The sequence below is a fragment of the Gymnoscopelus braueri genome (genome assembly GCF_963280865.1).
Source record: "Gymnoscopelus braueri genome assembly, chromosome: 12".
NCBI lineage: Eukaryota > Metazoa > Chordata > Actinopteri > Myctophiformes > Myctophidae > Gymnoscopelus > Gymnoscopelus braueri.
The window spans coordinates 18,093,313-18,121,078 of record NC_137614.1 but is presented as its reverse complement, the minus strand read 5'-3'; the positions used below and the strand labels follow the sequence as shown (position 1 = coordinate 18,121,078).

General features: G+C 42.8%; 1 protein-coding gene across 1 annotated transcript; it reads left to right on the top strand.

Annotated features, from left to right (window-relative positions):
* Positions 1–1,109: 1,109 nt before the first annotated feature.
* On the top strand, positions 1,110–27,192 carry rimkla (ribosomal modification protein rimK-like family member A). Its single transcript, XM_080443754.1, has 5 exons — positions 1,110–2,112; positions 14,117–14,347; positions 17,912–17,998; positions 19,686–19,889; positions 21,713–27,192. The coding sequence occupies exons 1-5, from the start codon at positions 1,950–1,952 to the stop codon at positions 22,258–22,260; spliced, it is 1,233 nt and encodes a 410-aa protein (XP_080299880.1). The 5' UTR covers positions 1,110–1,949; the 3' UTR covers positions 22,261–27,192.
* The last annotated feature ends 574 nt before the right edge of the window (positions 27,193–27,766 follow it).

Sequence of the window (27,766 nt, the reverse complement as noted above, 5' to 3'; positions counted from 1 at the left end):
ACAGTCATGACGAAACTTTAACCTGGTTTTTGCACTTTCTCCATTTACAGCCCGTACATCTACATAAACGTTCAAATTTCAAATAAAAGTGATGACCCCATGGCCACGGATGTTACAATTCACTTCGGTGGGTATAAATATCCGTATCTTCCATATTGTTAAATAAAAAGCATTTTAATCCGATCTGCGGTCATTTTCTCATAGAGTTACAATGTATCAGTGTGCAATACACCTACCAACCGATAGGGTCACGTAGTTGAAAGCATATGGAGAAAATTCGGAGAAAATGGCCACCGATCGGATTAAAATGCTTTTTATGGAACAATACGGAAGATACGGGTAATTATGCGGGCCCGAGTAGAATTGCTACATCCATGGCCATGGGGTAAGGACTATATATTTGAAATCTGAAGGTTTATGTAGAGGGTGGTAAATGGAGAAAGTGCAAAAAAACAGTTTAAAGTTCAGCCATGACGCACGTGACGGACAAGCGTCGTGTGATCCATGGCTAGGTATTCACCAAACCTCCTAGTAGCGCCCGGTCTGAACCGGTTCGGAAAATGCGCGGACTCGTGTGCCGTGCGGACACCTCGCCTACTCGCGTGCTGGTGTATTGATAGAGCCACGACGACGATCCCATCTTCTAAACGGAGCGGTCGTGCTGCGATTGGCTAGTTGGTTGTCAGGCAAGCAGCCGCTGCCTGGCATACGAGGAGATGACATTGTCCACATTTCTGGTCAAGGAAAAATCATGTCAAGTTTTTTTTCCCCCACATAATGGGGCACTGTTTGTAAACTAATGGATGTACAGACAACAGTAGAGTTTTAATAAACTAGAGTCAACGTTGGAGTTAAAAAAAATCAACTCTTAAAATATATTATATTACAGAGAATGACTGTTGTCTAGACAAACAGGCTACCTCTGTTGTTTCCCTGACGACCAACAACTACCCAATCACAGGGCGACGGTTCCTCTGGACTATGGGATCTTGGTCTGGTATTATTGCACGCACTGATTCACACTCACACAGCTTCCGCGCGCTCTCCGGTCCGTGCCGTGGCGTGGATATGTGTCCATGATGTATTAAAACTCCGGTCGTCCCTCTAACTATCCGTTAAAGCCGTCGCCATTGGCTCGCCCGGCCCACGGGTCATCCACACCTTCTCCCGTGCCATTGGAAGATGCGGAGGGCGCACGAGTGTTTTCATGGTGTTATAAGTTGCAATTGGTCGACGCTCGGCTGCAGAGACGCTATTATCATTGGAGGGTCTGTTGACAAAACGGGAACGCGGAGACGTAGAGAGTTGTAGAAACGGGGGAGGAAAAAACGCAGGGCAAAAAAAAAGAGAAAAAATTAGCGTGCACTTTTCAGCACCGATACCTCGTGGACAGCAGCCAAACGGAGCCCACAGTGGACGGACGGACGGCCGCCGTACGGGGGGGGTTTGGTTTCATTGTGATCCACTTTTTATACATCACTATTTCGTGGCGTGTATGCTGGTGGTCTCGACCCGGCCGAGCGGAGAATAGAGCGCAGTACTAAGAAGCTGGGAGCTTTGTTTGCCCTTCGCGGGCAAATAGTGCAGCATCTTGGTTTTTTTTAAGTCCTAGTATATAGGGAGGGAGACTAGCTTTTAGTCCGGCATCGAAGTAATCAATAGTCTGTTAGTCTGAGGACGGATCTCGAAAGGACTGCAGATGAAGGCAAAAAACAGCCGGACGAACGGAACGCGCTAGCTACGGTCCTTCTAGCGGGTAAACCGCACCAGAACCCTGTTCATCTAGCTGTACTCCATTGTGTGATCAGCAGCAGCATCCATCCATCCCTGCGCTACACGATCCACCGCCCCCTCACTCACTCACACGCCACACAGCTGTGATTTTTTATTTATTTACTTTCCCTCCTGCTTACTACTCGGCTCCCTCCAAAGTTTCACATCCATAAAAGATGTTTTCCCGGGTTTGGTTCGTGACTGACCGGCGTATCCACCAGGAGTATCCCCAAGTCCAGATCCTCCGGGCGCTGAAACAGCGCTGCGCCGAAGAGGACGTAGATTTCCGCTCCCTTCTCATGGATGAGATCGTGCTGACTATCAGCGAGGGGAACCTGGGCAAGTATATCCATCTGAATTCATTAAAAATCATTATCATGATCATTGGAAAACTCCCCTACAAAACACACACAACAAACCCCCCCAAATTGGAGGGGTGTGTTGTGTAGGGGAGTCTCTAAAACATTGTACAACCTGCGATGCCCACAGATCAGATGCTAGCTGCTGCTAACGGTATTGTTGTGTAGCTGCAGTGTAGCGGATAGGAGAGTGGGGCTAGCAGTGTGACGGTGACCGCCTAACCCACTTTCCAGCAGCTAGACCGCCTGGAGATTCAGTCAGCTACTGAGTGGCTTTAGTACTGAGTGTACAGTACAGCATGTGGTTCTCAAACCTTTACATTTCAGACTCTCCCATTAACTCTTGACAGTGTACAAATGGAACCAAATGGACCCGGTTCCATTTGTATACTGTCAGAGTTACAGACTTATCAATTTAGACCCCTATAAAGGAACCCAGAGAGTCCCTGGATTCCACGTTGAGAACCACTGCAGTACAGTATGCATGCTGTTTGATGCGGAGGCAAGTACAATGAATAGTTAACCATGGCAGGCGCGAGATGAGCCACGATGCTATTTGCAAATGTATATTCCTTAAAAATAAAATACAAAAAATCAGTGACTGTTGATGGTAATGAGAACATTGGTGCTTATTAGCCTCTTACAATACATAATCATAGCCTACTCTACTGCATGGTTTTCTTTCCAATATAAAATGTACAGTAGTTTTAGTGGGTTTTGGGGGGGTGATTTTTGATGCAACTTGTATCATTTCCAACCTACTTCCTCTCAACCCCATAGCCAGCATACAATTATAATCCTTACCATCCCTTGATGCTGTCAGCCACTGCTTAGCTTTGTGTCTGCAGCACTTCTCGCTAGATAAGGTAACAACTTATGTTATTGCATTGATACCGGGTTTGTTGCTTATTCCAGTTACCTTGATAGATGCATGCTGTGTTATTACATAGATGCTCAGCAGTGTAGTCCTGCCTGAAGCCCAGAAGCCTAATATCTACCATCATGGGAGGATTCTCCTATAGATGAGTGGTAGATGTTTGGTAATGGTTTCATTTGGGAGACATAGGCCCCAATCCAGGGGTGGGTACAACAATAGTTATGTTGGTTATTCAGCTATACCTTGTTGCACATCATTGTAGTCTCAGCACTTCCACAATCACATAACACTACACTAGTGTTTGACAAACCTGTTCATTGCACTACTACTTACGTTTTACTTCACCTTGCACTTTGCAAGTTGCTCTGGATAGGAGCATCTGCTACATGACCAAATTGTAAATAGCTCTCTCCAGGTTTTCATTGTCAGTTTGGGATGCTGCTTTATAGAAAGAACATTGTTTGTGGGGTTGTTATGAAACTATGTTTTAGGAAGCTTTGGTGTGTTGGTGATAATACTAGGGACGCTTGACAAGTAGACTCACATGGAATTTGTTAGAGGAGTGTCGGGGGGCCATTGTCACTCCTTGGGAGATGGTTAAGTCTCAATTAACACATAGCCAGTATAGTCTGCTGGTCTGGCCTGAGGCTGAGGGGTGGGGTTGGGGGTGTTGGGGGCTGTTGCATTGCTATGCAGCGGTGAAATTGGACAGGACTTCCAAAATTAAGAAAGCTCAAATCTTCCTCCCTCCCAGTCCACGTTTGCCAGAGCTTCTGCCCAGTGCTATCACTTACTGTAGAAGTCCAAACATGGGTTCAAGAGCCAGCAATACGGTTTAATCCAAAGGGGAATAGATAGCAGTTTAAGAATTTAAAATGTTCTCATGTCCCAGCTAGGACAAACATATTAGTTGTTTTGTACATGAATAAAACATAACATTGGCTTTGTGTGGCATATTTCCCTATAAGACATCAGTGTATGAGAAATATAATACTAGAGGGGCGTGAAAGAGAACACTGGCTTACATATCCAGGTAGGTAGACAAGTATCTAGGATAACAGGTGACACAAATGGAGCATTGCTGGTGGGCTATCCAGGCAGCATTTAATCCTGACTGGACCAGGATGTACATATATGGTCAATGGTATGGAGTTCTTAGCTGTGACATTACAGATTAACAGTCAGTGGACAGTTTGAACACACAGGAGGCTTACCACATGGAAACTGAAGACAGCAGTTAAAAAGAATAACTGTGGTTATCACGTGTATGAGTGTAGTTCTAACTTTTCTTCTAAAGTGTTATTTGAGGCAACTGTTGAGTGAAACTGTGGAGTGTCTCGAGAGCTGATTATCAGATGCCAATTTACACCTAACATTAATGTGTGTTATATCCAGTTATGAATCCTCCATATTTAATTTGCACCTTGGATATCAACTATTTACATACTAAGTGCCATTGTGTGTGCCTATCTAATTTAACGAGCAACTTCTCTTGCAGTAAGTCTAAGAATAAGGCTGTCCCAAATACCTTTTAGGGCTTTAAGTAGGCCTGCAACAGTTAATCTGACTAATCAATTAAAAAACACTCTTCTTGATTATTTTATTACTCAAAGTCAAAGAAGTAATCAATAGAATAATCACTAAGAAAATAATAATTCAGTACATTTTTGTTATGCCGTGGTTTTGACTTGTCAGATGGAGGATATAATGCAGTATGGGTTGCCCATCATGAGCAAATAGTGTAAAGAATTGCATCTTGAATTTTAAGACAAATTGTACTGTAGTAGTATAGAAGACTGGGTTAGTTGGTATCGAAATAATTGATATAATGTAGTTTAAATTTAAGTTATGGTGTTGTTTGGGCCACATCATAGCATGTTTCTAAACTTTCTAATCATTGTACTCTATTGGTGTGAGCGTGTGCTTCCATAGCTTATTTATTATATACATTTATTTTAAAGGGATATTTCACTTTCAAATAAAATAAACATGAAAGAAATATATAAAAAATTAATGAAAAAAGTAATGGAAAAATCACGGCCCCCTCACGAATTAGAATGTCCTTCTAATGTGTGAGGGGGCCGTGATATTTCCATTACTTTTTTCATTTATTTTTCATATATTTTTTTTATGTTTATTTAATTTGAAAGTGAAATATCTGTTAAACTCTGGCTTCTCGTAGTTCGCATCCTGAATGTGTTTCCAGGTTTTGTTCTTGATTGACCGGCTTGTTTGCCAATATCCCCAAGTTCAGATTCTTAGGCCTATGAAAAACAGCGATGCAGCAAAAAGGACGTAATCAACCGCATTCACCATCAGCCAATCGGCCAATTAGGAGGACGATTACTGAAGCAGGCACTTTTTAAATCAAGAATTTAGAAGAAAGGATCAGGTCCTTTTTGAAACATTGTTTCTGTTCCCAATAATTCTTTTTTATTTTATTGAATGTGAAGAATACAGTGTGCAGGAGTCCTTTCTTCTATTAGTCGGCCCATGGTCTTCTCTGATGCACCTGTCCATCTGTAGGTGTCTGTGCTAAAGTTCTTTTATAAATCAAGGATTTGACCTTTTCTTTTAGCGGCCCCTCTAATGTACTGTATGTCTGTGCTATTAAACAGGCTAAAAGTGAAGTATTTTATAGTTATTCTCCTATTCTGCGATTGGACTTCTAGCTCTGTTCAGCACAGCAGCAGCACATCTCTCATGGATTTACAACTAATGTCTGAGTGTGTTTGTGTTCTGTGTACAAACTGCAATCTAAATCCAATCCTTGGATATTTGCTATGTACAGGGGGAAATTAGCACAAGCCAAGTGCTGGTAAATGTTTGTAGTCTGGTAAATATATCTGTTTCTGAGATTCTTATCATTTTTATCAGGAAAAATTGTGAATGTGTGGACACTGGACACTGATTTCGGGAATGGATTAACAGCCACTAGCCAAAATGTTTGGTTTCCGCGGATGTGTATTCTGGTCTAAAATTAGGCTTGAGTAGTGCATGATTCAGTGTTCACACAATCATAGACTGAGGCCACTATATGTCCTCAGATGAGAATTGGCCACACACACACACACACACACACACAACCCAAAAGGGTTTGAATTACCTAACGATACTCTCTCACACAACAAAAGGCCAAACACACTCAATAATGCCTAGCTATTGGCATTTCACATCCCATGATGTGTGCTGAGAAACATATGAGCACAAGACAGGATATGAATCGTTGTCAGATTCTTTTATGTTCCTGGTGGGTGCCAGTGGGCACACTTTTAACCCGAGGATGATACATGTCACATATCTGTGTCACTTGGAACAGAACACAGGCACATTAAGCTGTGCCCAGCTCGTTAATATTCCATCAATCAGACATGTGAGCATAAGATGAATGTATTTGCAGCAACAGCCATAGGGTGGACGTGTCTCTGTTCCATTTTGATTTGATGAGCCATTTTTTACAAGTCTATGTGATTGGCGAGTTGATATATGGCTGTAAATGTGTCCATAGCTTCCAAAAGTAGGGGTTATATTTGGAGGTAAACTGGTAAGGAAATTGATTGTAACATACCCCTGCTTTTTATCAAGCTATAAATGTAATTCCAAATGAAATGAGTCACTTGTTTAATCGTATATCCTCAGTTATTTTGTCAGAGAAATGGTAATACATTAGGTATAGTCATAGTCCACTCCATATATAACTGTTAATTTAGCCCGTTTTGGGATATATGAATGTATTCAAGTCCATGTATGGCCAACAAGGCTACTTAGATAGATGTGATCAGGGACATGCTTACTTTTTTATAGCATTTAATAGGGCTGCAATTATCGATTATTTTTTAGCAATTATTGTTTTGAATACTTTTTAACAAATAATATATCAACAAATCAACTAATCACTTAAGCGTTATTTTATACTTCGTCGTACAACGTTGGTGTTGTGCAGAAATCGTGAAAATAGCCGATCTACAAGCTCAATGCAGGCTATTTTCACTCATTTTGAAATCTTTTGAAACGTTTCGCCAATAATGACAAGCCCGAAATTGCGATTGATTATTAATCGATTATTTTATTAAATAATAATCAATTAAATCCATTAGTTTGATTAACTGTAGCACCCCTAGCATTTAATGCTGGTGGCTCTAGTCTGGATGAGACATTTCAGACAAGTGTCTGAAATGTAATGTAAATGTAATGTAAATGAGCTTGTGTTGTCTTTCTATCTTGTCATATAAGCAAAGTAACTTGTGTCAGTAGTTCCAGATTGACGTATTCCTCTGTAGCGACCCATATACAGTATGTATACACAAGTCAGTGGAGTTCTGTCATGTGACTGGAAGAGGACATTTGCATTTATGATGTTTCCCAAAGAGGCTAGACAAACTAAAAAACCCAAAGAGAGATAAGTGTTCAACAAAAATAATGTCCATCATCAGTTTTGGCATATCCACAGATTTGTGAACAATAATAATTTGTTGAGGAGCTATACAGTAAATGGTGATATGGCCAGTTGTGTGACCAGGCGAGCGACAGTCAGGGTTGCAGGGTTCACACTCGCCGGTTCAGCATCACCTTTTATGTCTCCTTTGTTGGCTAATGATTTACATTTTGCCATTTGATGGTCATTTCCCAGAGACCTGGATGTAAACAAACTGACCAAAAGGAGCCTGTCTTGTACTGTATGTGACATAGCACACACATGCATTTGCCCTCTCTGCAATTTTCTTTCATTGTTGCATCAGCCCAAAACTACAGCATCCAACGTATGATTGCTAGATAGGAACCGCATCCCTCTAACTTCATACTTAGCGGTATGAGATGATTACCCGTACAGCTTACGATAAAAGGATAGCATATTTCTAGTCTATACTGTAAGAATGGACATTTCTTGTTTGGTTTTATTATGTGATATTAGTGGCCCATCCAATTATTTTGATTATGTTACACATTACTGTATATAGTAAACATAATGATTACTGCACAAGTCTTGACAGAAGAAGGAATTTCTGAATTACTCAAGCAGGGAAAGGGAGGCCCTGACTGATATGCCCTGGCTTCCCAATAGTATAGAATGTAACATACTGTACATAAAGTATGTACTTCTACACAGTATAAATGTAGAGCCTAAGTCAGTCATACATTAGAAATCACTGCTGGTGCAGTTATAGGTGTGTCCTATTTGCAGATTCTTGAATGACATTTTTATGTGTGTGACCAACAGTGTTCACATGTGCCTTGCAAAAGGAAATCCATGCCTATTTGGTCACGGGGGTCTCATCTGCTTGAGCATTTACATGTGTGTAGTACGCACATGCACAGTTAGGCTCTGCATTGGTGAGAGGTTATCTTCAGCCACCTACCAGTAGGCCTAAACAACACTCAGCTGATGTTCCTATTTTTTGTTTCTTTCCTTTTGCCCCATTTCTCCCAATTTAATCATTATGCCAATTCCCCACATTTCCCCACAGCGGTGACAGTGTGTGGTCCCTGTCACCGCTAACCCCTACAGTTGGTCATGTGGGGGGGGTTTAGATGAGCACGTGTTTCCTCCGATACCATGAACTCGCCAGCCACTTCTGTTCAACTAACAGTGAGGAATTTCACCGAGAGGATGTAACGCGTGCAGAGGAACATGCCACCCTCCCCACTTCTGCTCCCTGCTGACCAACAGGTGCCCTGACCAACCTGTAGCTAGCGCAGCGACAGAGATCGCCCTCCTCGCCTGAACAGGCACCCAGTTGCATTAATGTACATTATATTCCTATTGTAAAAGTCTAGATGGCTGGTAAGATAGTGAAAGTGGCTGGTGAATGTTGGGTTGGTGCCAGCCAGTGAACAGAACGGTCAAGATTCCTGTTTTGACAGCAAGCATACAGCATGTTTGTGTCTCCCATCCTTTATAGTTGTGTTTAGGATACATGTGCCTGCCAACTGATGACAGATCACTGTAAAAAAAAAAAGAGACCATTATTGGCCCAACCCAGCCTTGGCCCCAGAGGGAATAGTACGCTGGCTGTTACCCTCCCAGGATAGCCCAGACTGAGATGCCATCCAAGGTTGGCATAACCCACCAAATGTTGGCAAAGGATGTGTCGGCGGCAGCAACACCAGCACTGTGATGTCACGATCTGGAATGCACAGTATGTTAAAGTGGAGCAGGACTCCCCTGCACTCAGCAGTTATGTAGCTGGTTAGCCCTGTCAGGTGGAATGAGAATAACACACGTTGCTGTCGGGCAGAAACCTTGTATCTCCATATTTAATCATTTTTATGTTTTTTCATAAATCAATGCCCCCTATCATTCTTTGTCGTATGACAGTGTCGTGCTAAAGTAGGGAAAATGGCAAATCTACAAGCTCAAATGCCTTGCATCGCAACTCGTGAGTTAGTAGATCTGCTATTTTCCCTTTTTGAATTCAATCTTCTCGTATAATGACTTGCCCAAAATAGGGATGCCAGGTTGTCATTAAGTCTCTCTGTGGGTTTTATGAATATATAATATATTGACTAAATAATAACTACATTGGATCCACTGTTACACAGCTTCTTTTTTTCCATTGACTAAAACGTAACGGTTTTGGACATACAAGGTTTCCACTGGACAGCGACGATATGTATACTGTACTAAACAAACACTCTTTGTTCTTTGACCTGTGAGGGTCTAAAGCAGGGGTTTCGTGTCAGGGACCCCCAAATTAATATGTATTTGGCCATGGACCCCTATCTGAAAAGGTTTTGTCAGGGACCCCCCAGAAGAGATTTATATTAATTATAAAAATTATTCAACATTTTCCAAACCTTTTCGATATATATTTTTGTAAAAGTTAAAGATTAGAGCTTGTAGATATGCAATTTACATAAATGGATAAAGTGGTTAAAATGATTGTGATGCTATATTAACTAACCCCCCCCCCCCCTCCAAGGACCCCTGGGGGTCTCCGGACCCCACTTTGAGAACCACTGGTGTCCTTGTGAAAATAAGACAAATCTAACCAGGAATAGCCATAAGTATGTACATAGAAAGTTATTTTTTATAAACAGAGCATTACACAGTGCTTTTCAGAAGATATAAGATTCACAAATAAAAAAGCAAGTGCAACTGCAGTGCAGAACAATATGCAGCAAACAATAATAATAATAATACTTCTAATGGTGAAACGGCTTTGCCAGACAGTCACACTAAATCTGTACATTATCACACCAAAGCCCCTGGCTCGCCTTTTGTTCGCCGCACAGACTGGATCGGTCATGAGTGTTTCTCTGAATGTTTTGAAATGGTCACATGACAGGCGGTACAGTGTGCAAGCCAACACCCGGAACAAATGAATAGGGCTAATTCATCCACCAGGGCTCCTATTGGCTTGTGTTTGGTTCCCTTGGAAACGGCGACAAGCACCGCACCGTGGACACTGAATACTGTCTGTCAAAAAGCCTGTGGATCCGCCCCTCCCTCCCTTCTGACACTTCCCACCGTAGCGCCGCTTGCTGATCTCTCAATAAGCTGCACAATTGTAGCTGTGTGCCGCGTTCCTCTCAACGGGGCCGAGAGAGAGAGAGGACACTGGACAGTGAATCTTACTGATTGAATACAGTGATTGAAAGGGGAGAGGCAGAAAAGGAAGAGGAGCACGGGAGGGAAGGGTGGCAGGCAGGGCTGTCGCTTCGTGCCTTCACAGACATGCTGCACTCTTCCCACCCCACCCCCCCCCCCCCATTCTCTTCTCCTCCTCTCACCACACATACCTGACATTTGTACGTGTTCTTCTGTTCCCTTTTTTTATATGAATGTGCACAAAGACAACTTCTATAATGAATTGTGTATGATAGAATAGCAGTTAGTTTCCACCATTAGGGGCATGTCAGCTATACCGAACACATTTTTGTTATTTTGTAGCAATGTTGTTCCGCCAAACCATCTCGGCCGAGACATCGCGTTCAGAAGTCATGATCACATGCTTCTGGCAAAATGAATGGTATTACAGTATTATAATTTTTAGCCATAGTAATGGTGCAACCGCATGCTCAGTCTAACAAGAAAATGCCGCACCCCACCCACAGGCGGCTTCCTGATAGAGTGTGAGAGTGGAGCGGTGAACGTCAGCAGCTTCCCGTCTCTCCTCGTTCCATATGCATCGGCCATCAAGCTCCTCATGACCCCCGGCGACCAGGGCTGTCGGTACTGTCGCTGTTGTGAGCGTGGAGATCTTAAGATGGCTGGAAAGAAGGTCACGGTGGAGCTGAAGTGCTGCGTCAGTGACAGCCAGCATCCCTCTCTCCAACCCCCTCCCCTCCATATATTACCCCCTTCTCTCTCTCTCTCTCTCTCTCTCTCTCTCTCTCTCTCCTCGGGTTCCATCACCACCCCATCTGTCTCTCCTGGTGAGCTGTCAGGCTAGCTCCCTGTTTAGAATGCAGTGTTCCCCTCTCCATCTACTGTATATATCTCTAGGTCTTTTTGTCATCAATTTTGGGGGGGGATTAACAGCAGCCACAAGCTGGTATGTGGGTATGCCATTGGTCTAGTTGGCAGATAACCAGCCATCGTTTTTTAAAGCCGTGGCTCCTAGCGGGCGAGCTGTCTTGAAGAGGGTCTGTGTGTCTGTCTGTGTGGCGCAGTTAATCTCGCGCACCACTGGAGTAGTCTGTGCCGAATATATATTTTTTGGTGTGAATGTTTTTCACATTTAGTGAATTCATAATCTCAGATACATCAACTCACCGTCCCTCCCTATTTCGACAAGACTGATGTTATCAATATGACATCTGTAATGGAAATTCAATTTATATTCCTGTATAATTATTGATTTACTATTATTAACTTATCATTCATTCATTATTCCTCTTCTTTGAGTATTACTTTATGCTGTATGACTGGATTCTGAATTATTTCTATTATAATTACACATTGTTATGATTATATCTGAATGGGATGCCCTAGCAGGGAACGTAAACAAGGAAGATAAGAAGGAGCCAGCTACATTAGTGTTTACTGGGAAAGGAGAACTGCTTAGCCAAAATACTGCAGCAGGGTCGTCTGATTACATTTGTATCCATTAACCCATTTTTAACGCACTCTTTCATTTCCATATAATCTTTTCATTACATTATTGTCATCTGTTGCATCAAACAAATGTACTAAAGACATTTAGTTGCAATTCTTCATTCTCTCACCAAGGAAATATTTAATTAAATTTAATATTTAACAACATCCACAGGGAAGCCACACCATTATTAGACCCTGGCTTGTTTTTTGTTGTTGTACACAATCACATCCAGTTATCACACTGAAGTGTCTGGTTATATCTTTGGATTTACCACACAATTTGGTCAATAGGAAAACCAGACTTACAGATTCTTTCTATGTTTTCATCACTTTGTTGGATCCCTTAACTATATCATCGTGTTTTCCTTGTCTCCACGCCATGGTCTACCATTATTGGCCTGAGATGCTGTGCAGTGTGCACAGACCCATTCTTATGATATGATGGGTGGGTGCAGATGATGTATTAGCAGACTCTTGGCCATTCCATTAAGTGATTGATACATTGAATGTTTTACACTAAATTGTATTTTGCCATCAATGCACACTGTCAAATGTTTTCTTTTTTTTGTCCAACTGCTCTTTAGTTTTTGCATGTCCTCTTCTTAGAAGATATATATATATATATATATATACACACACATACACTTTTGAGTGACACTGCCCTCTCTGTTGTGTTAATGTGTGACTAAAGTAATTGCATCTCCCTGGGGTGTCTCTGTATCCCACTGGCCTACATTGAGACAAAGTACTGTTTAGTTTGTAAGTACATTACCAGAGATCTTGTTTTGTGACTCGGAGAGGCAGAGCCTTGGCCCATGCAGCCGGAGGAGTTGGCACTGGCTGTGCCACAGGGCAGGTCCCTGTGGCACAGCCAGTGCCAACTCCTCTGGCAACAGGCTGCGTACAGAACTCCGAATCACTTTATTGCGAGTTCGTAGGACATACAGGAATTGGTTCTTGTTAAGGCGCCACACGAAACACGACAATTTACAAGACAGAACAGTGTGCAAACTACAAAGTCAACCAGCATCCTTCAATGAAGAACAGTTAGTCTGTAGCAGACTAGCAGTATTTCAGTTCAACCCTTCATGCTGTAGGGATATATGGGATATAACACCATCAAAGAAAGCTACTCTTGGAAATAGATGGAGGAATGCTGGCCCTTAAAAAAGAAATCCCAGTCACAGTTGGTAACTTTCAAATGGTAAATGCTATGTAACCATTAGTGCTGTTGTGAGATGCTATGGATAAAAGCATCAACCAAACCGCATATGTTTCCTATTAACACATTGAGTGCCATAAACGGTCTGGACCGTTTTTGAGAAGCCATGCGTCATGTGCCATAAACGGTCCGGACCGTTTTTGGCCCATTTTAAAAAATATATATTTTCCCCACGTGGGGCGCTCTAACGAAACTTTGGGATCATCCAAGGAGTCTCTGAGAAGGAGAGGCCGGATGTCGATCCATGTAAAAAATGCTTCCGGTCGGCCGCTCCAATGTTAACTCCTTGACTAAAAGCTTAATATCTCCATTTCTTTTTAACGTGGCGGAAGTGAGCCGTTTTCGATCGGCGATCACTCTGCAATGGAGGATCGCGTTAGAAATATTATTGTTCCAGGCGTTAGTCGGGACCCTCCGCCGTCTCGCACGCACGCTTTGTTTACATGCACTTCCGCGTCCGCGGTTCCACAGCACGAAACATATCAACGTAAGTGGATGGAAGATATGCTGGCACTTAGATGTACCCTATTTTAATAAACCTCTGGCACACAATATGTTAACATGTGACGTGAAAGTAGTTTTAGGTTAGCGATCAATCAATCAGTTACATGTTGTTCCTACAAATTCTAAACAAAGTAGAAGATGAGACACCTGTTCACATCAGAGACTGAAGGTGTCATGCTCCACAGGCACCGTACACCTTCCTTTCTATTCATCATTCCTTTCCCACCAGCATCTGCACAACACACCGGCAATTAAAGGCTTTTAATCTTAATCACCTCTTCCTTTTGCTCCCTTTTATCTTCCGTCCGCCTCCCTCCACACCCCTCATCCCCCACCATCAGGTCTACGGGTGGAGCAGGAGGTGGTGACGGCCTACCCGCAGGTGGCGGTGGTGCGGGTGCCCACGCCCTGGGTGCAGTCGGACAGCGACATCACCGTGCTGCGCCACCTGGAGAAGATGGGCTGTCGGTTGGTGAACCGGCCTCAGGCCATCCTCAACTGTGTCAACAAGTTCTGGACCTTCCAGGAGCTGGCCGGACACGGGGTGCCTCTCCCTGACACTTTCTCCTACGGTAAGACAAACACCTGTCACGTGTTTTTCTTTACAATACGGAAAGTTACCCAAAGGCGCCAATGACAAAATACCCTATCAGTGATGGAGCGGTTCTACCCCCTCCCACTTCATATTCAGTTGAGTTTTGGGGGTGCCTGGTGGCTCAGCCAGTTAGTCCACAGACCATGTGCTTCTTCTTAGTTGTGAGGAGCTGAATTCAAATTCAATGCCCAGGGTTCTACTCAATACTTATTTTTACATCCTTGCGTTCCTCACTTACGTCTCTTCCTTGCGTCTTAGCTCCTCCCATGTAATGATGCAAGGACGAGTTGCGAGGACGGAGGAATCGATTTGTCAAATTGAACCGTAATTTTAAAGCAACATTTACTTATGATGTATTACATAGCTGGATCACCTGTCACTGGCCTTGTAACAGATTGTTCTGTTGGGTTGAGAATCCCCATATGAGAATACAGAGTGGGAGTACATTTTGATTTTATTTGTAAAAAAAAAAAAGAAGAGATTAACAGTTTTGAAATACAGCAAACCTGCAGCCTAGGAAGTAAAACTTGCAACAACTAACTAAACTGCCAAATGACTGTTTTTCAGAGATATAGTGAATTTCATCTTCTCTCTTAAAACTTAATCAAGTGGGACACTTTCACTCTGTATTGTGTCAGACCACGGTCAATGAACTTCATCAGACTGGAGTGTGGGGATTCCACAGTAAATTGTACCAGGATCCCATAGATCCCATAACCTAAGGCAGGGGTCTTCAACAGGGGGTCCGACGGGACCCCTAGGGGGTCCTCAGAGTCCGCCAAAACTTTGTGTTATAGGATTTCTGTTAAGTGAATTACTTGCATCGCTATTCTGAGGAGAATTCTAGCCAAAAATAGCAGATCTACAAACTCTGAGCTTGTAAATCGGCTATTTTTGGCAATTTCTGGCTAAAATGTCATCCCTTGGTGTAGAGGGATGAAAGAGCAGACCAATTACAGAGTCAAATGTCAAGTTTACTAAGTATTGAGGGTTCAAGTGGTTAAATGTCTGAAAATACACATTAACATGAATCCAACATACACTGATGACAGTGCTGTCAAACAAATCTATGAAACTATATTAAATCTATGAAAAAGTTTAATCTGCAACACAATTTTATACAATATGTAGTGTGGGGTCCCTGCTTCATCTCTCTCAGCTAAGGGATCCTTGGCCTGAAAAATGTTGAAGACCCTTGACCGAAGGAGATGATCGGCTGCAGTATCCAATAACTAAACAGATTTCAGTTCATACTTGTTCTGACAAACAAATTCCGCAAAGGATCCACTTGTGTCCTTGCTCCAAGCTTCTCTGGGAGGCTCCTCTCTCCTCGGCTCCTCGACAAGCAAATTATGAATTGAGATGTCAGTCCTTCAAGAAGGTGGAATTCGATTGATACCTCGGTCACGACTGGAGCGAGGAGGAGCGAGGAGGTGTTAAAAGTACTGAGTGAGAAGGACCCCCGGTCTTGTCTCACATGTCTGTCCTCTTTGATTTGATTTCCTGTCTCTCTGCACTCTCCCATCTAAAAACAAAAGAAAGTTTGGCTGAGTTTCGGTGGGCGACCCAGTTGTACAATGAAATATAAATGTGGGTTTCTAATTACCTCCAAGTTAAGTAGGCTAACTGATTTAAGATTGATCCATCCTTTGTTGCCTTTCTTACCAATACCAGTATTTGTGTATTGTGTGTATTGTGTAGAATGAGAGTCTGTTGTGTCAAACTTGACGCATTCAGCAACAGTGATCATGTTTCACAGCAATGTTATGTGTTTATCTGCTTTCAGTGTTGTGTGTAATGTGTTTTTGTCATTGTTTTTGTCATTGTTTTTTTTTACGTGTGGTCCTCAATGACAGTTTGGATTTTATCAGTCACACTGGTTACATCATATCCCTTGAGCCTGCATACTCTTATGACATGACAAATTAACAAGCCAACAGCCAAGCTAGCCAATCATTTATCCTGTACGGCTTATCAAAACAGAGAGAGAGGGACCGAGAGAGAGATGGAGAACATGGCAGATTTGTCATATGTTCCCTAAAAACATTCAATCCTTATCATTATAACAGTATTTAGCCACTGATCCATCAGCACAGCTCTCTGAAGATGCGTAGTTCTGACCAGCTTTGGTTGAAATGGATTGGAACTGAAGGTGTGAAGGCAAATGAACACCCCCCGCCCCCAACCCTGGGTTAGGGTTAACCAAACCACAAACACTACTTGTTTGGCTGTTTTTCCCCCCTTTTTTAAAAGACAAAACAACTGCTCAGTCCAGTGACGTGGTGTCAGTGGCAACAGAAAAGAAAGGGGAGGCAGGAGAGAGAGAGAGATGACGAGGGAGGGGAGGATTTGCCCTAAATTCCACCCGTCTCTTCACAGTGCACACTAGGCCAGGCTGCGCATGCAGAGCGGCAGGAGCGCTTATGTAACAGAGGCCCTCCCCTCCCTCTGTCCCCCCTCTCATGGGTTTGAAAATAAAAGATAGCCTCCCTCTCCCTCCTGCTCCCCACATCCCTCCACACACACAAACATATGCGCGCACAAAACACAGACACACACACACACACACACACACACACACACACACACACACACACACACACACACACACACACACACACACACACACACACACACACACACACACACAGCAGCTCATGACGTGACCAGGCTCTGTCATTTTTTCTGTGCTCTCTTTCTCTCTCGCTCTCTCCGCCTTCTCCCTCTCTCCCTCGCTCAAAAGCTCTTGTGGACGTGTGCTTCTTCGAGAAGTCATGTGGCAGGGGTCATCTCACATCTGGTTGGACGCCTGAGAAGTCCAGACAGACAAATACAGAGAGGAGGAGAGTGAGAGAGAGAGAGAGAGAGAGGGAGGGAGGGAGAGGTAGGGAAAGACAGGGGTGTGTGAGAAAGAGAGCGAGAGAGAGAAAGAGAGAGAGGCAGTCCCTAACTAACTCTCTCTCCGGGGGCAGATAGAATGTTATTAATTCTCTTAATTCTCCTTACGACATTGCGCTACGCGAACAGACAATTTTTCCGATATTCTGTCGGGCCACAACAAAACCCGAGGCCAAAACAAATCTGTTGCTATACGACTGCTGCTGCTGTGGTGAACTGATGGCAGAGGTGGTCATCTGTTTCAAATTAAACATGACCTCTACCAGCAGACGAGTGGCAATCACATGAATCAGCAGGCTTCTAACCATGAAGCCCAGGATGAGCATTCTAGCAGCCATCTTCATCCAAAACCAGTTCCCTCTCTCCGTCGTCTTGCTGTTTTCAGTTAGCACTGTTTCCATAGTAACAAACCATATATATTATCCCCCCCCCCCTCAGTTCAGTCAGCTGGGATGTGTGATACGTGGAATCGAATTGAGGCAATTCCTAATGTATTTTTGTCTGTCTATGTCTGTGTGTATGTACTATGTATGTATGCGTGTACATTTTGTGTGTGTATATTTGTGGGATTCGTGTACGTATGTTTTGTGTGTGTGTGTGTGCACCCGTGTTGTGCGTATGTGTATGTGCACACATTTCACAGGAGGCCATGAGAACTTCCGTAAGATGATTGACGAAGCGGAGCCGCTGGGCTACCCAGTGGTGGTGAAGAATGCACGTGGCCACAGAGGTGAGACCGTCTACCAGTCCATCTAGCTCCACTCCTTACTGCTCCCTGCACCACACACCACGCGTCAAGAAAAGAGAAAGCACACAAAGAAAAGTGCCAAAGCCTCTCTAACCTTCTGCACACGGCACCACAGTCCCGGGCCGTCCTCATAGGGAATTCTTCAGCGGGGTGTTAAATGATTAGGACGGTAGTGTTGCAACAAGCACACAAACACAGCACATCAGCATTAGTGGCTTAGCGCGCTTTATTACTGTACAGCCTCGCACTTCAGTTTCAGCTGCTAGGATAATCTTTTTTTTTTCATTCGCTAATACTAATTGACCTAGTTTTGTTATTTTCGGCTCACGTTGGGCTATCCTGGGAAGCCAGAGCCTTGCCATTGCTGATGTCACATTTCCTGGAGATTGACTGGGGGTCTGCTGACCCATGAAGCCTTTTCTATTCAGTCATGGACTCCGCCGGTTCTGCCATTGTGTGGAGGGGCTAACAATGGACTTTGGCTAGCCATGGCCGTCATCACAAGGCATTGTTAAGGAAAGCAGCCGTTGGTCAAATACTAACTTGACCCCTTTTTATGGAGATTGGTGGGATTGTTTTCCTCCTCACTGTGGTTGACCGTTACCATTGGCTATAGTCCAGCTAGTGATTAGCCTTCCAACTAAAGGAACTTGCTCTTGTGTTTACATCTTGGCACAATTAGACAGGCTTCAAATAGCAATGACTAGTATTGACCGTTGTTCTTTTGCCAAGTAGTGGTTGGCTTATACTACTGCAATATTTCCTAGAGTGATTTTTCAGAGTGACATGCCATGGTCAAAGGGCCCGTCTCTACCTCAATGGACGGCACGTGCATTCAGTTCCTTGCTCATAATATCCCTGTGGAGCCCCAAGGTGTCATGTTATGGCTGCTGCTCCATTCATGATGTGACCACTGACCAGTCAAGAAGACAGCTAGCCTCATCATGTTATTGTGTATTAACCCGTGTACAAATACGTGCACTCACAGACACGCGTAATGCACTCACATGGTGTTCCTTAACGAGGGTCAGGGGACATGACACCTAGTAGCCAGAGCCGAGCAGTGCTAATTAACACAGCAAGAGGCATTCTGTGCCCCCAGAGAATATTTGTTGTCCTGTTCTGTGAAGGAATGGGAACTGATGGGAAATTACATGGTTATCTCAGTGGGCGCCTTTGTCAGCATACACAGCTAGGTGTCAGGTGAACATTTTTTTATAAAACTTCAGACAGTTGAGGTCATTTGAGGGCCAGAACATAGCTTGGTTTATTGTTTTTTTTTTTACACAACATTTGTGAAATATGTTAAATGAAATGTGAAATGGAAGTTTACTGGCCTGGCTGGTGGCTTCAGCAAATATAAATGGTGCTCCCGAGCAAAAGTAGTTAATATGGCATCACAATCATTTTATCCACTATACTTTGGCAATTTAAAAATAGCAGATATACAAGCTCATAGCGTGTCACTTCGTGCCACGCTATGATGTAGATCTGCTATTTTTTTTTTTATCGTGAAAATGTTATTCTTTGAATATATATATATATATATAAGCAAGTCTTTCAGAAAACTGTTAGGATTTAGAAGACATTTTTAGAACCGGCCTCAGGTCTTAATGGGTTAAGTGTTTGTAAAATAAGCAGAATCTACATATTATGATTACTTCTCCAGGTAAGGCCGTGTTCCTGGCCAGGGACAAGCACCACTTGGCAGACCTGTGCCACCTGATCCGCCACGACGCCCCCTACCTGTTTCAGGAGTACGTCAAGGAGTCTCACGGGCGAGACGTGCGCGTGGTGCTGGTGGGCGGCCGCGTTATCGGCTCCATGCTGCGCTGCTCCACTGACGGCCGCATGCAGAGCAACTGCTCCCTGGGTAGGTGGCTGTGAAACAGAAGATGTTTATTTGGAGGGGGGGGGGGGCTGTATGTTTTGAAAAATGTTTGTCTTGAAGGGAATGGAATGATGTATTAAGCATTTTAGAATTAAACATTGTAAAATAAAAAATCTTCATTTCCTGAAAAACTTATATTTTGTTTTTCGTTTCCTGAACAATGAGCGTTTTGGAGTTATCAGGTTCACGCTGGACAGCAGAGATATGCCCATATATGGTATGAACCCTTTTTTGCCCATATATGGAGCTGACTGATTTGTTTGTGGCTGATGCCATGACAACACATTGAGGTTAGACAACACACTCCATATTTGGGCGTAGCTGCATTGGGAACTCCTTATATGGTTATGGCTGAGTCAGAGTGACCTCAGAGGTCCGCCCCCTGGCCGGCCCACCCTCCTATTAGCATAAAAGTGACAAGGACTGGGGCGCCCGCTGGCCTAGCGATCCAGGCGCATACCACATATGCTGGTAATCCAACTTGACAGCTTGTCGCAGGTTCGACTTCCGATCCCGAAGACCTTTGCTGTGTGTCACCCCCCCATCTCTCTCCCCATTTCCTGTCAGCCTACTTTCCTATCAATAAAGGCAGAAAAAGCCCCAAAAAATATATATATATATAAAATAAAATAAAAGGGACAAGGACTGATAGATACAGAGGTCTCCATATATGGGCATATCAGTCAGATCGGCAACGCAACTCTATATGTGAGGCTGAACCTCTAGTTTTAATATAGGATTATGAATCTGTTGGAACAATTACAGAGGCCAAATGAAAATCATATGATGTGAAAATAACCCCTTGGTCCCCTATTCCTAAGACGTCATGACTTAACCCGTAATTCATAATTCAGCGCGCTGTGTGCTTTTACTCCATTTTTCCATAATTATGCAGGTAAGTTATCTAGATACAGATCACATTTTAATGGCATACATGGGGTTGCAATTGATGGGTGTAAGTGATAAAGAAAATTGTTTGGAAAGACAGCACCAGTGTCATATACACATATATAATTAATCAAGAACATTTTTGATTGGGCTTCCGGGTGGCACAGGGGTAAAGTTCCTGCCCCCCCCCACTGTGGAGACAGGTGTTGGACAGGGCGTGTGTGTGCAGTGTTGCTGCACTAGCGACTCCTACAGCTTAGTCAGACCTGGACTATACAAACATCGGGGGAATTGCCAACTCCTAAATTGGGGAGAAGGAAAAAAAACTAAAATAATTGATAGAAAGTAACATTTCTTATATCATATAATTCAGAACAACACAGTATTTGGAAACAAGAACAGTTTTCTTGTGTTTTCAAAAACAATATGACAAGCAAAGACAACTGAATTGAAACGTATCCCTAATAAACCCTGAGACATTAAATGGATACTGCAATCCTGTTGATGACAAGCTGAACTAACATTGAGGAGGCGTGTGCAGTTTTCAGGCTATTTGAGGCAGTAATCCACTGCGACATATTGGGGCCAACACTCACCAGTGCGTTCTGCTTTTATGTAACAGGTGTCATGTGCTGTGACATTACCAGTGTTTCCGGTTGGATCTTACAATCCGATGGTCATTGGATTCAATGCCAGAAATTGTTGGTGCATGAAAATGTTGTCATGTGTCATCATGACATGGCTTGTTGTGTCATGAATATTCATAGGCGCTCACTCTTGGCTGCCAATGCCAATATGCAATTTATTATTAAAGGACCTGAGTGGAAATGAATTTTTGACATGCTTTTATAGACACAGAATCAGCTACACAACACAGTGACTAACGTTTGTGCCCCTGTTCTCCGTGGTTTGTTTAGGTGGTGTTGGTATGATGTGCTCACTGTCCGAGGAGGCCAAGCAGCTGGCCACACAGGTGTCCAACATCCTGGGCATGGACGTGTGTGGCATTGACCTGCTGCAGCTCAACGATGGCTCCTTCGTGGTGTGCGAGGCCAACGCCAACGTGGGCTTCATTGCCTTCGACCAGGCCACTGGCATGGACGTAGCGGGCATCATAAGCGACTATGCCCTATCGCTGCTGCCCAGCCGCCTCACCCGCAAAATGTCCCTGCTCTCTGTGGTGTCCAGCACCAGCGAGACCACCAGCGAGACCAGCAGCGAGCCCGAGGTGTGCCCTGTGCCCGCCGGCATCGGTGGAGGCTCGCTGCCCGAGGCTGCGTGCAACATGAGCGTGGGCTCCACCTCCAGCGAGAGCGACCCGGAGCTGGCCGAGCCCTCGCAGTCCTCCCCACGCGAGGTCATGGCCCCCTCTCTGCCCGACCTCTCTGGGCTCCCCTGCCTCCCTGACGCTGCCTACAACTTCAACACCCTCCTCGCCAACGAGATCAAGTTATTGACTGAGTGAGCTGAACAGCGGCATCACGCGCACGCACACACACACACGCACACGCACACACGCACACGCACACACACACACACACACACACACACACACACACACACACACACACACACACACACACACACACACACACGTCGTAGAATCCCACACACGCATATCACCCCTACACATGGCGACAGACTTTCCTTTTACTAATACCCAAGTAACCCACTACCATAAAACAACACAGGCAAGATATTAAGTGCGAAGAAGAAGAAAACACATGAGCTGAACAAATGGAACCCCTCCGCACGCACATGTACTGTACAATGCCACAACCATCGGGAAAAAAACGGACCTACAGACAGATACGAACTGACATGAGTCTTCTCATACTAACTCCCTCCATAAACAGAGAGATCTGAGGCTGCTCCCCTGACCCTGCTCTCTTCCCACGTTTTATTCCCAACTGCAAACCAAACCTCACACTCCAAAAACATAGCTTAATCTGCAGCGTAGTGACAGGGGAGAGGGATGTAGAATGCAAGCTCCTAGCCAAACTGGACAAACCTAGTTTTCATTTTGCTAAATTGTGGAGGGTGAGTTTAGGAAGAGTATTATTACTATTATCTTTATCATTACTAATAGTAGATCTGTTTTTGAAGGGGCGGGCTTACCCCATTGTAAGCACTCAAGAGCCAATGTAGGTTCTCATGCTGAATGCACTCCATAAAGGTGTGTGTAGGAGAGTGATATGGGTAGGTTTTCACTAAAGGGGATTGTTCATGGAGACTATAGCCATGCTTGGTGAATTGGGGAGATGAGATGAAGTGTTTTTTGCAAGTGGTTATCTCCATGGGACAGGGATGCAGTCCGAGGGCTAGGTACAGTGTACTGTCATTTCAAATGTAGCAATAGTCCTTGTTGGAAGGGACATAGTGAAGGATGGGGAGAGAGGGCAAAACTGGAACTGAGGTGGAACTCACTGCCCTCGCAGTGGTGATATTATGTACAGTCCGTTGTAATCCTCTCTAAAACTGAATTCATTGCTTGTGATCTTGGGTAATTCAGTTAATAATTGTGATCATGAACAACTCTGCCTAAAGTAAAAAATGCAGTGCTACATTGACAGTGAGTTAAAGCATATCGTTGTGGACCTATTGCTGTTTGTTTGAGCTGTCACGCTCAAACGATCACATATTAAAACATACTGCCATATCACCCAGGTTACCGTTCCGTCCACGGAACGTTTTTTTGTAAAGTTCTCACTTGATTCCTTGTCAATGGAGCCGATCCAAAAGGTGCTGTTTAACTCACAGGTTAACTCTTGGGGTAGACTTGTTCATGTACACAAATCTATAAATTATTGAAGATCATAGGAATTCAAAATATGAATTTTGCTTAGGGGTGTATTTCCCTTTAAGCACAGAGGTTAGGGCTTCTAGAAATGTTACACCCTTGGGAGATTAAATTAAATACTTTTTTAAACTTATGCTTTTAGATGGCTCTTAGTAACTTTACCAGGTTTTTTTTCTTTCTTTTTTTTACAAGAACAATAGCAGTTCAGTCGGTCTGCTATTTATTTTTATTTTTTTAACTTCATTTAAAATATAGCACTTTATGATGAACAGATGCATTTTTCTGCTCAGATTACGTATTTGGGAAACGTGACATGGAGTGTGAAAGCTGAGTCTACACCGGCAAGCATAATATACCTCAAAACAGATGACTTCTCACTGCCATAGTATGAAACAACAGAAACCCAAACATACATATCAACACCAGGATACTTGTGGTTTCAGATGGGCCATGATGTGCCAGGCTTTCCCTCCCTTTATATAGTATATCTAGGAGATAGGTAGTTTGTGTATTTTGTTTTGTAAATATTAAGGTAGTAGGATTAGCTTTATTTCTAACTAGAATTCCAGCTGATGAAACTGGAAGGGCTAAAACAACTGCCAATGTTAACATTTTGGTTAAGCTACTATTGTGTACAAATTGGTTTGTACGATACTGCAATGTCGGAGAAAATAAAACAGAAAAAGAAGGAGAAAAAAAATCAAGTTTCAACCGAAATTTGGTGCTGGAGCTTCTGGATTTGGCTAGATGTGATTTCTCAGTCATTCTATTTGCTGATGACAATTTAATGTTATTTTTTCTTTTTTTTAACAAAGCGAGGCAACCTCCAAACTATGTCAGCATGATGTACAAATAAAAATAATGCAAAAGGATATATTTTTTTCAGTCTGTTTGAATAGAATGTTACTTTCTCATTCCTTTAATGGGAAAAAAAACTATGTTTCTGGGGATTACCGTAGCCAAAATCTTTTTTTGGTTAATCGTTTTACAGTAGTTCACCTACCGGTCCACCTTCCACTACACCTATCAACACAGGCTCTGGGGTAACTGCCATTCGTCTTCAAAACCATTCACAGTTTGATCCAAAGCACAAGCAAATCCTGTTTTGCCTCAGAATGTGTCTTTGTAAACTTGTTGACTCTTGCAAAATTCAGGGAAGCAGCCTGGATCTCCCTTTCCTCCCACCCCATTAAAAAAGAAGATGCATGTGATATATATCCATCCAAGGGATCTGCCTGTAAAATGATGCTTATCGACAGACAGCAGATACACTAACAACAATGGGGGGAAAAGAGGTTGTAAGCTATAACAAGGTGCAGTGTATGATGAAGGTTAACAGGCACTTTTTCCTTGCTTGTTTTTACATCATTCTTTTTTTTTCTCCTAATTTATATTTTTCTTTTTTTTTTCTCAAAGAAAAGATAAAAAAGTTGTGTGCACTAATATTGTCTCAATAAAGTGAGACCGCTGTGAAGGTTGACCCCCTATACCCCTTTTTCATGTGGGGAGGTTTTACTAACTGTCTGGAATCTAACAGGGGCTTGAGGGCAGTAATCACGCAGATGCCAAGTCTAAACATGGCAGATAAGACAAGACAATGAAAAGGTGACTTTTTTTTCTCCCGAAAGCTGTCAAGTTAATCGCAGTGTCTCCTCTCAGAGATTTAACACCATTTACACAGTACTGTGATGTTGTCCAGCATAATATTTACTGTATATCTATACATATATACAAAAGTAAAAGAAAAAGAAAACCTTGAAAAAGAGAAGCTGTGAAATCCCCCCATGTGTCCCCATACAGTACTTGACATGCCCTGATTACCAACAGGTAACCTATAGCCCCCTAACGGTGCTTCTATTTGCTCTGCTGATACGGTTGCCCGGAAGTACTGTTACAGGGCTTACAGGTCACCCTGCTTTATGAAAGGTCCTATGGGGTGACCACCTCCTATTTGGAGTCGTCACCCTTTTTTCCAAGTTTTTGTCTTTGTATTAAACGCTGTCATTCCACATTCATTGTTTTGTAGATACATGTAAATCAAAGATGACATATCCTCTTTAGACCTTAAAAACCAGCCATAGGAGAGATGACGATTTTTTTTCTTCTCTGAACACGATGCATTGTTTGAAACCATTCAGCCACTTCATCCATAAGCACATCAAGCCAGGCTAATGTTACTGAGCAGGTTCAGAACAATTGTGCCCTAGCAACTAAGAAAATGCCTTTTCAATTGTCTGGTGTCCTTTTGTGAGCATTGATCTGAGAAGATGTGTATTTCCTCAAAAGGTAACCGAGCACATCGCTCAGTTTGGTTCAGGCTTGGGTTCTGTCTGTCTGGTCTTCTCAGATCGGTGGCCATCTCAAAGGAGAGACAAGGCATGGGAGATATTGACAAGAGCAGGGATGCCACCTACTAAATTACATGGGAAAAAGAAAACACCAGGAAGGTACTGTAGTGTGTCCACTAGTAACCTCTTGTTCTCTCCACTGGTTTAATGAGCTGCTGAAGTGTTCCCAACACTGCCCTTTGTTTTAGCACTCAAAAAGCACCGCAAGTTAAAATAGTTTCCACTTTTAATGAGAGCGTGGCGTTTCAAGTGGTCTTTCAGTTAGTCATTATAGCAGCTATGTAGCAGCTATGACTGGTGGTGCTTTCCAAACGCACCTCTATTTTAGAACGAAGAACAAAGTGAGAGGTGCCCAGTGGACACAGCAGTTAAGTCATGAAGTGGTCCTCGTTGGCCATGGATATAAGATGTCATTGGCTCGAGATGTGTTTGGCCTGCCTGGAGCACGCACAGCAAAAGCGTGTAAAATAAGAGTGTAAAAACGTATCAATAAGTGTCCATTTTTACACTCTGGTTTAAAACTTACACAGAGGATTTAGCTGTGCAGGTATGGAATACTCCAGACTGATCATTGTGTACAATTACACAGCGCAAAAGGTTACTATTTATTTCTGAATTGCTGCTAATGTATATTTGGCTCAAATATTTAAAAGGGAATATGTGGAAATACTGTGCAAGTGTTTCCACGTTTCACTGCCTCTCAACACCTAGAAAATGAATCTCAATGCCAAAAACAAGCATTTTGTTGTATAATTCAGTACTAATAATACTAGTAATGAGATGAATTTAACATTGATTCTTTGTTTTGATATAAATACATTTTTTTAAACTGTTTCAGAATTTGTATATAATATGTAGGATTTGAAAGCGATCATTAGGTTCCTTTCCTCTGTTTCCTTCCTCCAGGTTTGCAGTATCAATACCAATGGATAAAAGAAAAAAAAGAAACGAAAAAAAAAAGGTTTATGCCCCAATGCATTGATGCAGCTTCTCTGTTGGTTAGAGTAGAGACAAATTCACTTTGTCCATCACTATTTATCACCACATGATAATTGATTACACACCTGAAGTGATAAGTGGCTCTGGACTTGTACACAGTTATGAGTCGTGCTAGACCACAATGTGAAGAAAATTGATTTATAATTTTGACAGTGTGTTGCAAAATTCCCAAATCAGTTTGAGTTCACCAATGTGCAAAATGATGTACATATATATATATCCCTCTTTTTTTTCTTTTTTTTTTTTTAGATCAAAATAAAGTCATTCAAAAAAGGTGGAAACATGCCTGGTTGTAATTCTTTTTATTTGCATGCACAATACATTACAATGTCCAGTGGACGCTGATTTCATGATGTTATTCCCCAATGTTAATTAACCACTTAAAGGGATATTTCACTTTCAAAAAAACTTTTGGTGATTTTATCGTCTATTCAGGCTTTTGTGAACACCCCAGACAGTTTTTAAGTTGCTTGATTCAATATTTAGATATTAGATATTCATTTTATCAGACACGCCCCCTTCCTATACAAACCCATTGTAACTTCAAACTCCATTTTTAACATGTTAGATTAATCAAAAACACCCGTCCTTGGTTCTGGTGACTCATACCGCCCCCCTAATACGCAAGGGGGGTGTGTTTTTTCAATTACTTTTTTCATTTATTTTTAATATTTTTTTTGGAAAATGAAAAATAAAATACAATAAAAAAATTAAATAAAATAAACAAAAATAATTCTCTGAAAAACACGGCCCCCTCACGCATTAGGAGGGCAGGGTGAGTCACCAGAACCAAGGACGGGTGTTTTTGATGAATCCAACATGGT